General features: G+C 40.9%; 1 protein-coding gene across 6 annotated transcripts in view; it reads right to left on the bottom strand.

Moving 5' to 3' along the window:
* The window catches only part of EML6 (EMAP like 6), a 275,933-nt gene that overhangs the window by 49,807 nt on the left and 209,794 nt on the right, over positions 1-16,332 (bottom strand). For all 6 annotated transcript variants that reach the window (XM_045446068.1, XM_045446062.1, XM_045446064.1 and 3 more), the window contains exons 25-26: positions 10,123-10,211; positions 5,641-5,817 (exon numbers count right to left, since the gene is read on the bottom strand). In XM_045446068.1, coding sequence (XP_045302024.1) covers positions 5,641-5,817; positions 10,123-10,211 — 266 coding nt within the window. The remainder of the gene's footprint in view (positions 1-5,640; positions 5,818-10,122; positions 10,212-16,332) is intronic.

Genomic DNA, 16,332 nt, shown 5'->3' with positions numbered 1-16,332 from the left:
AGTGGAGAGACACAGCTTTGCAAGGGAAGGGAGGCTATGGGAGTAATTGGCCAGGTGTCCAAGGATGGAACTGGGTCTTGTGATACATGATTTAAGGTACTAGAAAAATGGGCAGGCTCTGGGAAGGAGAGTCTGTTTTATGGAGGCTGGCAATAATGTGATTATCAAGGGACTAATGACCTCATTGAGAAGATTTTAAACTGAAAAGAACACCTTTTTGTCATTGAGAGAATACTGCCTGGAAGAGAGACAGAGTAACTCCTAGCAAAGGAGAACAGGGAAAAGGGTCAAGAAGAAGATATGACATTAGAGTCTAACAAATGCAACCTGAATTTTGGGCAAAGAGATTGCTGTGTGGTGTTGAGATCTCATAAGTATCATTAAGACTTGATGACATAGAACTCAATGTTAGAACACTACAGTGGGATGGTGTCTTAAAGTGGTAAGTCTGTCCTAACAAAATATCACATTCTGGGAGGCTTAAACAACAGAAACTCATTTCTCACAGTTCTGGCAAGAGGCTGGAAAGTATAAGACCAATTTGGTTCCTGGTGAGAGCTCTCTTCCTGGCCTCATACCACACATGAGCACATAGAAAGTGTGCTTATGGTCTTTCCTCAGTGTGCATGGAGCAGAATATGTCTCTGCTTCTTCTTCTTCTTTTTTTAATGTTTATTTATTTTTGAGAGAGAGAGACAGAGTACAAGCAGGGGAGGGGCAGAGAGAGACACACACACAGAATCTGAAGAGGCTCCAGGGTCTGTCAGCACAGAACCTGATGCAGGGCTTGAACTCACAAACCGTGAGATCATGACCTGAGCCAAAGTCGGATGCTCAACTGACTGAGCCATCCAGGCGCCCCTCTTTGGTGTCTCTTCTTAGAAGGACACTAATTCTATCAGATCAGAGTCCCACCCTGTGACCTCATTTAACCTTAATTATTTACATAAATGCCCTCTCTACATATACAGACACATTGGATGATAGGGCTTCGATACATGAATTTTGGTGGGGAAACATTCAGTCTATAACAGACGGTGAGCTCTGTCCAACAGATTCAAAGCATTGGAGGAGGAGGACTACAAAGCTAGAACTATTCATCAGCCTGGGTCCAGGTATTTGGGAGCGAAAGTGTGCCAGAAAAATCAAGTCAAGAAGAGGAAGAGAAGTGATACTGTCAAAGTTGTTTACATTGACCAGTGGTTTTCAAATGCTTTTAAATTATGAAACTCTTTCTTGCATCAAATCTTACATAGAACTCAAAAATAATAAGAAACAATCCAACTTATTATAGTGGACAAAGGATTTGTATGAACACTTCACAAATGCCCAGTAAGGAAACAAAGAAGTGCTTAGCGTCATTAGTCATCAGGGAAACATAAATTGCAAACACAGTGAGATCCCTGGGACAGCTAAATTTTGCAAGTGTGACAATACTGAATGTTGGCACCTGGAACTCTCTTACATTCATTATGAAAATATAAAATGATACAACCACTTTGGAAAGAGGTCTGGCAGTTTCTTAAAAAGTTAAACATGCATTTTCCCCTATGACCCAGAAATTGCACTCTTATGTATTTACATAAGGAGAAAACATGTCCACAAGATTTGTCCAAAAAATGTTGATAGCAGCTTTCTTACAACGAAACACTGGAAAAGCATATGCCCTTTGACAGCCATGCGGGTACACAAACTCTGTTCTATCCATACAATGGACTTCCGCTCAGCTATAAAAAGGAACAGACTATTATTAGGAGGAATCTCAGAAACATTATCTGCGTGAAAGAAGCCAGACACAAAACAGTACCTACTTGATCATTTATATGAAGTTCTAGAACAGGGAAAACTTATCTATCGTGGAAAACAATGGAATAGTCTTTTCATGTGAGAATGATGGGGGGTGGGGGGATTGACCCAGAAGTTAGCATGAGGAAACTTCCTGGGGTGATGATAGTGATCTATATCTTGAATCTGTATCTTGACAGGTGTTTGGATTATGTAGGTGTATGTGTTTGTCAACGTTCATCAAAAGGAACCTTAAAAAAACACTGTGTAATTCAACTATATATAAATTTTACTTAAAAATCACCATAAGCACATTGCGCTAATGGTGTGGAGCCTCCTTAGGATTCTTTCTCCCTCTCTCTCTGCCCCTCCCCTGCTCTCTCTCTCTCAAAATAAATAAACTTAAAATAAAAACACCATAAGCAAATGTTGAACTACAGGTAATGATAGGCATGCTGAAACATTTAGGGGTAAGTATCCTTATATCAACAATTTACTTTGTTTAAAAAAATTTTTTTTAAAATTTTGATGTTTATTTTAGAGAGAGACAGAGACAGAGTGCCAGCTGGGGAGGGGCAGAGAAAGAGGGAGTCACAGAACCAGAAGCAGGCTCCAGGCTCTAGGCTGTCAGCACAGGGCCTGATGCGGGACTCAAACTTATGAACTGAAAGATCAAGACCTGAGTTGAAGTCGGCCACTTAACCGACTGAGCCATCCAGGTGCCCCTAAAAAACATTTTTTAAAAAATGTTTATTTATTTGAGAGACAGAGACAGAGTGTGAGTGATGGAGGGGCAGCGGGAGGGGAACACTGAGTCCAAAGCAGTCTCCAGGCTCTGAGCTGTCAGTACAGAGCTCGATGTGGGGCTTTAACTGGTCAACTTGAGATCATGACCTGAATCAAAGTTGGACGCTTAACCGAGCCACCCAGGCACCCCTACAATTTACTTTGAATTATATATAGAATCAGGGCGCCTGGGTGGCTCAGTCAGTTAAGCTTCCGACTTCAGCTCAGGTCATGGTCTCGTGGTTTGTGGGTTCGAGCCCCACAATGGGCTCTGTGCTGACAGCTCAGAGCCTGAAGCCTGCTTCAGATTCTGTGTCTCCCTCTCTTTATGCCCCTCCCCTGCTTGTGCTCTGTCTCCCTCTCAAAAATAAATAAACATTTTAAAAAAATTTTGTTTGAATATGTATAAAATCTGTGAATTCTGTATAGAACTCCAGGAGTTCACTGTATCATTTTTTGCCTTATCTGTATGCTTGAAAATGTTCATAACAAAATGTTGGGGAAAAAAATCTTATATGGAAACTCAATGTATAAAATATAAAATGCAGAATGGCTCTGGGGTAGTAGGGGTGGGGTCCCAGAGCCCCTTCAGTTGGCCCCTACTTTGTTTGTTGAGGTTGTCCTTGAGGAGCCTCCTTGGAACTCTGGGAATTGGAGGAACACAGCTTGAAATTTCTGCTATAGACAGCCTACCTGGGCAGGCTGGGGATGCAGATGATGAATTCCCAGGACCAACAACAAATGTAGCTCAGGGGCACGATGGAGTTGTACCATGGGGATTTTAGCTACTTAAAGATCTGCCACAACCCATCTACTAAAGCCAGGGTATCACTAACTTTTTGACTTGTCCTGTGAGCAATCTCTTTCCAAAAAATGTAAAAGTAGGAAGGAAAAGTGCTACAGAGAACTGAACTGTGACCACACAGAAAGGGGGTGCTGATAAGTGATGGTGAATTGATGGGAAGGACAATGAAGGGAACACTGGATATACTCAGAAGCGTATCTTAGAAAAACTACCAAAATCATACCCTGACAGGATGTTAACAAATGAAGAATTAAAGAGGAAGGCATTTAAGGAAACCAAAGTTGCTGCCGAGGGAACTGGTGTGTTCAACGTCTTAAGCGCACAAATGATGGAGGAGCGGATAACCAAGGATGAACGCAGAAGTCTTGCACAGAAAACTTTAATATAGTTTCAGGAATGCTAAAGTCAAAAACTAAGATAACCGTAAAGGAATTCAAAGATAGAGGGAGGACTAGAAAAAAAATAGGCACAAGTTAGAACACATCTTAGATCACATGATTTCATACAAACGGAAAGGAGGTTTACTTATCTCCTCTGTAAAGAGAATGCTCTTCAAACCAGAAAGGGCAAAAAAGAACTATGTGCTTGAGTGCAGGTTCTTTTAACATGACCACACAAGTAAAGTCAGGAACAGCTGAGGAGTTTAGAAGCCAGGAGAGGTGGCCTCAAACACAAAAAGGTTCCTGTATCCAAAAGGGAAAACAAGCAGACTCTGGCAAATATTGATTCATGAGTTGATGCAATCCCTGGAAAATTCTAGGGTGAATTATTACACAAAAGGTCAATAAGCACTTGGAAAAGGAAGTAATGATCACTAGACAGCAACAAGGGTTCAGTGTGAAATCCGTGTCTTTTACCGATTGGTTTATTAAAAGGGGAGATTTCCTTGCTTGCTTTCAGCAAGATATCTGCCAAATCATTAATGATGTGTTATCCGGAGTAGGATAGAAACGTGAGCTCCAAGATAGCACAGTCGGGTAAATGTAAATGTCTGATCCTGACTGAAGAACTAGAACTCAATGTGTACATTAATAAACAGAATAACTGAATAGGGCTCCTGACGGTGATGTTTGCTTGTCCTGGTCTTTTTTTTATTTCCCGTGATTTAAAACTTACACTTGTGAAATGAGAAGATGACATGATGCTGGAAGGGAAAGTAAACATTTTGAAAAGGTACTTAAAAAAAACGTGTTGACAGGTTAGAACAAGGAGGTGAAGTAAGATAAATCTTATTTGGTACAAATATAAAGTTCTGTGCTCAAATTTAGAATATCAATTGTGTAAGGACAAGATGAGGGATAAGCTGAACATTTCTTTGGAATGAAATCTAGGATTCAGTTGCATAGTGTGGCAGCCCAAAGAGTTGGTGCCATTTTAGTTTGATTTAATACAAATACAAAAACAAAACAAGAAGGTAAAATTCCCACTGACCCTGAACTCGTCAGATTACATCTGAGATGGTGAATTCCATCTCAGAGGAGACAGTTTAGAATGGAATTGATAACATGGAGTGTGCCTAGAGGGAGGGGCAGCAGGAAACCATGTCCTGTGGGAAATGGCTGAAGAACTGGACACGTTTAGGCTGGAGAAACTGAGATTTCAGGGAGTCGAGGACTATCTTGCTCCATATGAAGGCTGTTCAGCTGTATATAGAGCTAAACGTTTTAATAACTGAACTATTTAAAAATGAATTGGGCTGCTTTGAGAGGTAGTAAGACCTTCCTCTCTCCAAGGAAGTACCTATTGGAAGGCACTGGCCCAAGATGTTGTAAAGAAATTCTTCCTCTGCAGTTTGTAAGATGTTGGATTTGATGACCAGTGAAGGCCTTTCAAGGAGGAATTCTATATCATGAGAATCTGACACCTAGTAGTAAACAGTGTCATAAAGGCTTTTAGATAGCATAAATAACAATGGTGATGTAGATAACATTATTGATTGCTTATATTTAAAAATCCACTTGGAGGGGCACCTTAACTGCCTCAGTAGGTTAAGCTTCTGACTCTTGGTTTCATCTTAGGTCATGATCTTATGGTTTGTGAGTTCGAACCCTGTGTTGGGCTCCATGCTGACAGCGCAGAGCCTGCTTGGGATTCTCTCTCTCTCTCTCTCTCTGCCCTCCCCCACTCACACACTCTCTCTCAAAATAAATAAACTTAAAAAAAGTCTTTAAAAAATAAAAATAAATATCCATTTAGATACTACGCATAGATTTTAGGTTATTAATGAGACTGAGTAAGTAAATATAATAAACATGCAGTATTACCTTGACAGGATATGAAAAAAGCTTAACAAAACCGAAATCATCTCCAGTGGCTAAGAGGGAACAGTCTTTGGTAAGACTGGCAGCATTTACATCAGTCACATCACTGTGTGCAGGCCAGATTCCCTCACACGTAGGCCCCAGCACGCAGGTCCACGTGTCCCACTCTATTTTCTCAATCTTAAAAAGAAGGAAACAAATCAATACATTTTTGCACAACCTAGAGATCTTTTTCTTTATTGTAGTTGACATGCAACGTTACATTAATTTCAGGTGTACGTCATGGTGATTCGACAAGTCTACGTGTTCATTAAGGTACGCTCAACAAAAGTGTAGCTACCACCTGTCACCATGTGACTGTTACACTACCAATGACTGACTATATTCCTTATGCTGTACTATTTAAAAAAAAATAAGCAGCAATAAAAAATGCAGCTGAATAGTTCTTACTGATGACTTTGCCAGCACTAGGCAATTGTGTTGTGATCTGAGGTGCGTAAGTTCTAAGATGCAGTTTTTAAGTGGCATACGGATTATCTAAGTAAACACTACAGTCGGATAACCATTTTTCTATGTATAAAATCATTATTTTGGAATTGTGGAAATCTGACAATAAGAAAATTTCTTAGGGGGCGCCTGGGTGGCTCAGTCAGTTAAGTATCTGACTCTTGATTTCGTCTCATATCATGATTGCATGGTTGTGAGATCGAACGCCTTATCATCAGGCTCTGAGTTGACTGTGGAGCCTGTTTAAGATTCTCTCATTCTCTGGCTCTCAAAAAATAAATAGAATAGAATAGAATAGAATAGAATAGAATAGAATAGAATAGAATAGAATAGAAAATCTAAAAAAATAGTTTTTTAGTTCTTGTAGGTTTTAGCATCATTTAAGCCATAAGCTAGATCAGGGTTTCTCAGTGTCAGCACTATTAATGTTTTAGGACAGTTGATTCTTTGTTGTCAAGGGCTGTCCTGTGCATGGTAGTATTTTAGCAGCATTCCTGTCCTTTACCCACTGAAAGTCAGCAGCCCTCCTCCCCAAGCTGGCCCGAGACATTGGCAAATATCCCTGGGGGAAGGGGCAATATTGCTCCCAAATGAGAACCACTGAGCTGCATTGATCAATAGGGCTGATTATTTAGCAAATTATTTTAAAAACTCACAAGATGTAACTTTTTTTGAAGGAGTGCTTTCTAGAAGGAATGAGTAATAAGATTCTGCAGCTAGCCTAATATCCTGTATGCGAGAGAGAGACTACCTTACAAACTTGAAGAGCTGTTCATATTGCATTACTATGACTATATTCTATCCTTTAAAACTGTTTTCTCTGAAATTCATGGACAAAAGATTTGAAATTCATATAGGCAAAATCCTGATATAATCTAGGCTTTCCTTTTTAAAATAAACAATAGTAACAACACTGTGTATTAGACTTTCCTGGGGGATTTGATCTGTTAACGGACCTACGCATTACAGAGAAATGGCAAGATAAAGATGCAGTTGGGTTTTAGTCACAACGTGGGGAGGTATTAAATGTATTTTAGTCACTCAAATTCCTCCTCATTTAACACTCTGTGCTCCTCCTGGAACCATGCCGAACTGGAACCAAAAAGCAGCGCTGGCCCTGGTGATTTGGGGTGCCTCAGGCAGGACCACAGACTGAGTTGACTTGAGGTGCCTCCTCAGCAATCATCTCCATTTTCTGGGGTTCTTATCCACTAAACTGGCCTTCGCAGGAAGAGAAGGCAAACGTTCCTGCTGGTTCTGCAAGCAGGTTTTCTGGCCACTGACTCCCTTCCACGTTCCAGATTCTGTTTGTGAGACTTTCCTGTCCATCCCCAGTGCCAGCGCTCTAGGTGGCAGTTTCCCTGACCTTGTTATCTAGGCACAAAAGTGGGCGGTTGGGGTGGGGGTGAGCTGTTATTGCTCACCCTGAGATCACCCCAGCAGATCATCCTTGGCCAGATCTGGACACTGAGGTCCCCACGCAAATACCCAATTTGTTGGAAGCTACAGAAATTGCATTTAAAAGGGAGCATTAAAAAATGATCCCTCTAACCCACAAAACCCAAAAGGGGCAGACTTGTTAAAAATCCTGAACCTTAGATGGAAGAGGGGTCCTCAAAGGGTCTCTTCCATAGCACCTTGCCTTGGGCAGATGTGTCATTACCATCATCATTTTCCAGGGGAAGGAAGATCCAGAGAGATGAGTCACTTAAATCACAGCTGGTTTAGGAGCCAGAGGGAAGTGGGCTCAAGAGAGCCAGCCTCCTAGTTTAGTGCTGCTTTGACTGTGCTGTGCTGTACCAGATGGATTGAAATGGGCATTTTAGTATTCGTCATACTTAACAATTTGCCGAGTAAGGTTTGTATTAGTTTCACCATGGCTGTTAAAAAAAAAACAAAAACCTTTTTTGAAAAGAGGGTTTCTGTAGTGCCTGGGTGGCTCAGTTGGTTAAGCGTCTGACTCTTGATTTTGGCTCAGGTCATGATCTCGTGGTTCTTGAGTTCGAGCCCAGTGTTGGGCTCTGCACAGCAGTGAGGAGCCTGTTTTGGATTCATTTTCTCTGTCTCTCTCTCTCAAAATAAATAAACTTAAAAAAGAAAAAAGAAAATAATACTCAATTCTGCCTCACTGGCTTTATTATAGCAAGAACATTTTTGTTCTCTGACAGTGTGGAGCCTGCTTGGGATTCATTCATTCATTCTCTCTCTCTCTCTCTCTCTCCCCTCCCACTCCCCCAAGATAAATAAACTTTTTTTTTTAAGAGGATTTCTTCATCCTTCATAGGTAGCTGAAGGGCCTGACACTACTGGTGGAAGAAATGCTGAGCTGCGTCTCCAGTGCCCTTAGGTGGCAATACCAGAGAATCCCAGGCGTGAAAACATCAGCTGGATGGCCTCCACAAACAGCAGCACCAGGGATCAGCCTCTGGAATACCAACTGTGTACCTCAGAGTGACAGATGAACTCTTCAGAGCCAGAGTCTGGTATGTGAAGAAGCCTTCTTATTACACAAATTTTCCTCTTGTGCAGATTCTTAAACACAGTAATTGCTCATCAGTCCCAAGTTGGTATCCTTCCCCCTCCACCATTTGGTTCGACTGAATTTTATTTTAGTGCACTTATTTTGGGGCACCAGAACATGAAGGGAAAACACAGATGTAGTGATGTAAAATGATGCTTAAATACACAGGAAAAATCCAAAAGACCCCATGGTCTAGACTGCCAAGTAGTCACACATGGACCCCTCGAGACTGGGACCAAAGCTCCATGGTCCTCTTACTCTCCTGGAGGCTTAATCTCCCTGTCTATAAAATGAGACTGACAGCCATCACACAAGAATGTTCACAAGACAATAACACAGGCGTACGAAGTGTCCAGTGAATAAAGGACTTAATTTAAAATATCTCTTACTCAAGGCTACAGAAGTTTCTTTAAAAAAGTTAGAATGACGACTGATCAGAGATAAATACATTGGAATCTGGGAGTGAGATCGATTGATCAGCAAACAATTTCCATTAATATAATGCCATCATCTTTAACAACTTATACTTCTTAAGTACCGCACATAGACTTCTTTTAGAAACCATGAAAACATTATGAATGGGCACATATCCCAATGTTTCTGGGAGTACTTTGCAATGATGGGACGGTTTCTCTTAATGACAGACTGAAGTTAGAGGCAGATGCCTATTCCTCAGTGGTGTACCCTCTGACACCTTTCCCTCTAAGGAAGCAATTATTTCCTTTTCGTTCATCAAAGGTTATATAGCAAATAAATGACTCAGGCTGTCTCCTGGGGCTAAGAAGAGGTCCTTAATGCTCAACCAGGCAACCACCTTTCAGCTATCCATGTTCACTCTGTGGAACCTCCATACAGACCCTGGAAGAAGCACTTGGCCGCAAAAGCACCTTAGCCTTTAGAAAGGCATTAGTTCATGGATTCAAAAGTTGTATAGAGGCTTTGATTTCAACAACTAAGAAATTATGTATGTGGCCAAAGACATGAGGAAAACAGGAAAAAGGGAAACAGTTTGATACAAATGGATGGTCAGGTTGTACATAGTTTTTGTTTTAAAAAGTAATTTTTCTTACCGCAGAAGATAGTGTTGTTACAAATACTTACTGAGAAAGTAAGTTTCAAAAGTTTATGTTCACAGAAAGCTTTGCACCAAAAGACAGAGCATGTCCAACGGAAGAAGTAATATGTAGCATTCAAATTATAAGCTTAGTCATTGTCTTGCAGCAGAGGACGATTAAGCACAAGGCTGACTGTCCAATGCTCCATCAGCAGACCAGTGAATTCGTAGGTTCTCAGAATGTAGGGAACCAGATTAAGCACTCAGATTTAAGAAACAATCAAGTTTAAAGGTACACTAAATATAACCCATACTAATGGATAATAATGGACAGGCTTTATTAAAAATGCACATATTAAATCTTCACGAAACACTTTTAAAAAGCTCTGTGTATGACTGTTACCTCCGAAGGTCTTATTATATGCCGCTTGCCTCTCGGAGCTTCAAAAAAGAGTTGTTCTTTGGCACCCGAATTAACTTGCAATAATTTTCCTAGTATGATAGAATGAAGCAAAAAGACAATTAACATCTGCATTTATCTTTCTGTTGTAAAGATACAAGCACGGTTGCAACTATTTTGATTCATTTTAATCAGGCTCATAAACTGAGCAAACGAATGCTGGATTATCCAGAAGTGCACGTAAAGTCAATTATATGGCAGGGCAGAAACCCCAAAGCTATGAATTTTTTAATGTGGGCCTCATAAAATCTGACCTTGCACACCCCTCATAGAATCAAGCCTGCTAGGTTTTACTCTGTTATAAAAGGAATATCTGTTTTTCAAAAGCTTGACTAAATCTAGGCTTTTTGCTCATTTTCCTGGTTGCACAAATGTGTAGTAAAAGGAAACTGCTTTGGCAAGAATTGTGGCATCACAAGTGAGAACCTTGTGGTAAGCACTCACATTTACCCAGGTCTAAATTCTAAATTTGTACTTTAAAGCCTAGAAACTAGAAGATAGTGACACATAAAATAACATACAAATGCTTGCCCTCTCCCCCTATCTTACTTGAAAAATTGTAAAGAAATCCAAGATTTTCCCAAAATAAAACGTTGAGCAAAAACAGTCTTTCGGTCTGATGTAAAATTAAAATCTAGTAATCACTATGATTACTGTTGAAGAAGAATAGACACCCTGATTCTCCTCTTTACACCTCATTGATCCTTTATGGCTTGAAATTTAAATGACTCAAAAGACACACACTCTAGTATTTTTTTCCAGCATTTTTAAATCATGGGACATTTCAAACACATATAGAAGTAAGAAGAATATAAAAAAACCCCTACCGCCCAGTTAATGTTCATTTCAACAGTTATTAGCACATGGCCAGCCCTGTTTCATGAGCCTCCACTCAAGGCTTTCACCCCAGATGATTTCGAAGCAGATGTCCCAATACTTCATTGGTAAAAAATTCAGTGTACATTTACATCATACTATTTCTTCCCCTGCTCTCTTTTCCCCCATAACTCTGTACATCTAGTAGTCTTGAAATGTCTTTCTTGCAAAAGTAATATCAAAATAACTTGTCATGGTCTTTAACGTTTAAGTGGGTGCCACCCGGGTCTGAAATCTAGTTTGGCTAACCTTCAGAAGTCACAGGTCTATTTCTCAGTGAATAATTAAAAATAAGGCTCTCTAATTTTGTAACTGAAAACCTTAATTGTTTCTAATTTGCTGGGTTATCATATGGTGATGAGGGGCCTCAACTGTGAGGAGCAAGTGAATTTGAAAAAGTTTCTTTTGAAATGGGCACATTTCCCTGAATTTATGGCTGAACATATACAAACAAACTAGGTAGTTAAATTAGCTTTGGCTATTTAGTATTGTAAGAAAATGAATAATATTTCTCCAATGAACTAAATAGACCTACAAAGTATTTTTTAGTATTTTAAAGAAAACTCCAAAATTATCATAATAGTTAAGTGAAATACTTTAAGACTGCAAGATTATTAGAGGATCTAAACACAAGACACAGGCACCAGAATGCTGTGTAGCACCACAGACACTCGTGGAGTACCAACCTGGCTCATGTCCCACCCCTGAGAACTTCCTTCCCACCTTGCCTGGACCCCTGTGGTTGTGTTTGTCCTCTGGTAGACGACGCTGCCCCAGACGCTCTCAGAGCCTGACCCAGTCAGGCTGCAGATGGGAGTGGGCACTCAAATTCTCTTTCCTGGAAACTTAGGATCTGGGAAACTCAATCAGTGGGTGCCTAGCTGGGATAAGATGGACTTTGGAACTTAGGGTGACTTTGGGGGGCAACAGAACAGACCACGTGCAAATGAATTAAGGAAAGTTGTCCTGCAGAGACAGGGACCGAAAACCGAAAACCCACCAGACCCAGGAGAGCAGTAGACTCTGAAATGAGCTGCCTCACAGCAGGAGAAGAGAGAGGAGGGAAGTGCCTGCTTGCTTTTCTGGTTCATTCCTAAAGCCAGTTCCTCAGGAGATGTTGCTTCCTGCTCTTAGATTCTATGAGCTATCCCTATATCTTCCAAATAACCTCATTCTTTACTATTATTTAGAAAATTTAAGCTGAGTGGGTTTGAGTTCCTTGCAACCAAGGATGTGAAGAAATTTTTTAAAACTGCAGCTATTCTTATATTAGGAAAGAGGAATTATGGGTATGATTCCCACCCCCAACCCCAACCCCCTACCATATTCTTTACTGCAGTTACTACTTTTTTTTTTTTTCAAGCACACAGAAAATATTTAGGTCACCACTTTTTTTCTGCTGCCTCTGCTCTGTCATAAAGGCACTGAAATATTCTGAGAACAGAAGCAAAGAGCAAAAAATCTGTATAATCCACGTATAATTGCCACTTAGTAACAATAACTCTATTCTTTCAGAAGTGTCACATTTTTATTCACTAGAAATGTCTACTCACAAGGTGGAAGAGAATCAGAAGAGCCAGATGTCCTCATTACTAAGCAGGTATAGGAAACCACACACCCTGAAGGTGGATAGAGCTATATACTCCACGAAATGATTCACACCCATCATTCTAGTTGTTATATAATTTTTAAGTTAGAACAATTCCAAAATTCATACTAAATGTACCAAATATATCAGATCATTTGCAATGAAAATGGGAATGAGAGTTCTATTATGGCCCAAACTGTTGACTGGACTTATAGTCCTGATATTTCTAGAAATGAACTAATATCAACTAGGAAATATTCTTCCAAATTTTATCTCTCTCCACATTTTCCCCCTTCTCAGCAGCTTTCATTCAGGGGCAGCTGACATTCCTGCAAAAGGCTGATGGGCTTTTTGGTTCCTTAGGACCCATGGTTGCCATGGACACGAGAGGCTGTGCCACCCCCCACCCCTGATGAGCCAGCTGGCTCTAGCAAATGTGTTCACTATTTTTGACAAGATCAAAGGCATGAAATAGAACCCTGCTCCTAAATTCTGCTCTCTGCCCTTGCCGGACCCTCAAGGCCCTGCTGTGAAAAACTAGGCTGGTCTTGAGGCAGTATGGCACATTCCTGAGGTCAGCCACTTTGGGAACTGGGATATATGGAGCACAATACCAACATGACACATGCCTCATGGCAATCAAATTGGAGTTAAACCAGGGAAGGTCCATGGGCATACTTGCTCTGATTCTCCAGGTAATAGAACTCCTCCCTGAAAATCAAAAGTATTCTATTTTCCTCTCCGTCCATAGAACACATTTGGTCTGACACTCTCACCTGACCAAAGGGGCCACATAGGACAGGAGATGAGGTAGGTTTTCAAAGACCTCAGCCTCCTCACTCCCAGTGCCTTTTCTATCACCCTGAGCTCTGGTTGGACCACAGAAGCTGGCTTAGGGCAAAATTGTGGAAATAGTGAGGTTTGCTCCTCTGCCTGCAAAGTGATGGCTCTACATTGGGGGCCTTTATAAAGACTATCGCCTCCATGATTGCAACCCACTGATCCTGGCCAAGATCTTGTTCTTTCCACCTAGGACTTACTCCTCTTTATAGCCCTAGCATCCAACACAGGGCCTACACATTTGCAGGTTAAAAAAAAATCCCCAAATGCAAATAAAAACCAAAATAAGATACCATTTCATACCTATAAGGATGGCTATTACAAAAAGACCTCCTCCCAAACCAGAAAATGGCAGGTGTTGGTGAGGACGTAGAGAAACTGGAACACTTGTGCCCTGTTGGTAGGAATGTCAAGTGACACAACAGCTGTGCAAAATAGTATGGTGGCTCCTCAAGAAGTTAAAAATAGAATTACCATTTGATTCAGCAATTCCCCTTCTGGGTAGATGCGCCAAAAGAATTAAAAGCAGGGTCTAGTACACTCACGTTCATGGCAGCATTATGCACAATAGCCAAAAGGTGGAAACAACACACGTGTCTGTTTGTAGATAAACAAAATGTGGCGTATACACATTTTGGAGTATTATTCAGCTTTAAAAAGGACAGAAAATAAACAAGGATTTTTTTTTTAAATACTAAAAAAGGGGAGGGGGTGCCAGGGTGGCTCAGTTAGTTAAAAGTCTGACTCTTGGTTTCTGCTCAGGTCATGATCTTGCGTTTTTATGAGTTTGAGCCCTGCGTTAGGCTCTGTGCTGGCAGCACGGGAACCCGCTTGGGGTTCTCTGTCTCCCTCTCACTCTGCCCCTTGCCTACTTGCACTGTCTCTGTCTCTCTCAGAATAAATGAATAAATTTTAAAAATTTTAAAAAAGAAGGAAATTCTGACACATGCTATAATATGGATTAATCTTGAGGACATCATGTTAGGTGAAATAAATCAGTTACAAAAAGACAAATACCATATGATTCCACTTACATGAAATACCTCGAGGAGTCAAATTCATAGCGACATAAAGTAGAATGGTGGTTAGCAGGGTCCGGGAGAAGGGGAAAAGGGGAGTTCTTGTCTGATGGGTATAGAGGTTCGGTTTATAGAAATGGACAGTGGTGAAAGTTGCACAACAGTATGAATGCAGTTAATGCCACTGAACCGTACATTTAAAAATGGTTAGGATGGTAAACTTTATGTGTATTTTACCAAAATTAAAACAAATGTAAAAGAGTCTTCCCCATTGAAATTGATTCTTCCTATGTCCCATTTTCTCTTATAAATAATATGTAACATGTAAATAAGAACCAAGTGTAGCCTCCAGTGACCACTGTCATGGCGGGATTTCACATATTGTGCTATGTATTTTGTGGGTGTTGGATTCCCAACAAAACACACCGTACTCTAGTCTACAGATGCATAAGGCTGCCCCTGACTGTTCTAAATTCTCCTCCCAACATGTCATAAATCGGGACATTAGCAAGAGAATTTACAGGGGAAATCACTGTCTTTTTTTTTTTTTTTTTTTTTTTTTTTTTAACAATGAAGCAGAGAACATCCAAGAAGTGTGGCTGAGAAGCAGCTGTCTCCCTCTATCTGTTTGGCCTCAATGGTTCCTAGAGGACTGTCAGGCCACCAGTGTCACCTCTGATCACAAATGCCAGCCTAAGCCCTCGGCGCTGTGTCTGGCAGGGAGGGCTCTGACATGAAAGTGAGAGAGACTTATCTGATCTCCCTTTGCCCTTGTTGGGACTTGCACCTCTCGCAGTAAAGAGCATGCTTTCTTCCATCTATTGCACTATATAAAGTGCCTGAAAGTTGTAAGGCTCAAATAAAGTCCAAATTCCAATGCATCAAGTACAGTTACACATGAATACCTGCTTGGCAGAAGGATCAGTCTATGGCCAGTACTTCAAAAAAAATACTTGAAATAAAATATTCTGGCAACTCTGAAATAATCTCTATTTGGTGGAAGATCTCAGCACCTCTTTCTCCTGGCTGATTTTAGTTGCTTTTCCACTCCAGGCTTACTCATCCTTCCAAAGATGGCAGAGAACACCCCCCTCCTGCCCCACCTCTAAATCTTTTAGAATTACTTAATTACCTCCAGGATAAAGTTCAGTGCTCAGCTTCCTAGTAGGAGGTAAAGGTTCCTTTGCATCCTGTCCTGGTCTTTCCCTCCACATTCATCTCTCTTCTCGCCCTTAGTCACTCAATATTATTATTTCTTAATTTCCCCTGTTTCTCCCACCTCCTCATCTTGACATGCCATGTTCCTTCTGAGCCTGGAATGCTTCACCATCTGGTGAACTTCTGGTCATCTTTCAAGATCTACCTTAAAGGACACTGCTTCTGTGAGGCTCCATGGACTCCCCTGTTGTGAGCTCCTTCCTTAGAGACACCACTGGGCTTGGTGCTTTCTACCATGGTCAACTAAAACTCCTTTCAAAACTGGGACCCTGCCCATTCCTAAATGCCTACTCCAAACTCTAGCAACAGCTAAGTCCCTGGGATGAGATTTAAAAGTGACCCCCCCCCCCCCCGGGGCAATGATGCTCCATCTTGGGTGCTGAATGCTGACATGGCCCACTCAGAGGCCCTGCATAACACCTCCCTGTGACTGTCCAGTTCTTGTCCCCATGCCTTACCATTTGGGCGTCTATATTTTTCAAGCACAAGTATGTCTCCCCCACTAAATTATAAACTCTTGTGGACTACTACAGGAACTGTGTCTCACTTCTGAATCATCCACATTTCCTGCCTTAAGACTTTGCACATGTAGAAACTAGATTTGTTAAATAA

This window comes from Leopardus geoffroyi, chromosome A3, assembly GCF_018350155.1.
Source record: "Leopardus geoffroyi isolate Oge1 chromosome A3, O.geoffroyi_Oge1_pat1.0, whole genome shotgun sequence".
NCBI classification, from domain to species: Eukaryota; Metazoa; Chordata; class Mammalia; order Carnivora; family Felidae; genus Leopardus; species Leopardus geoffroyi.
Note: the sequence above shows the minus strand (reverse complement) of the source record. Positions and strands in the feature narration are given on the sequence as shown.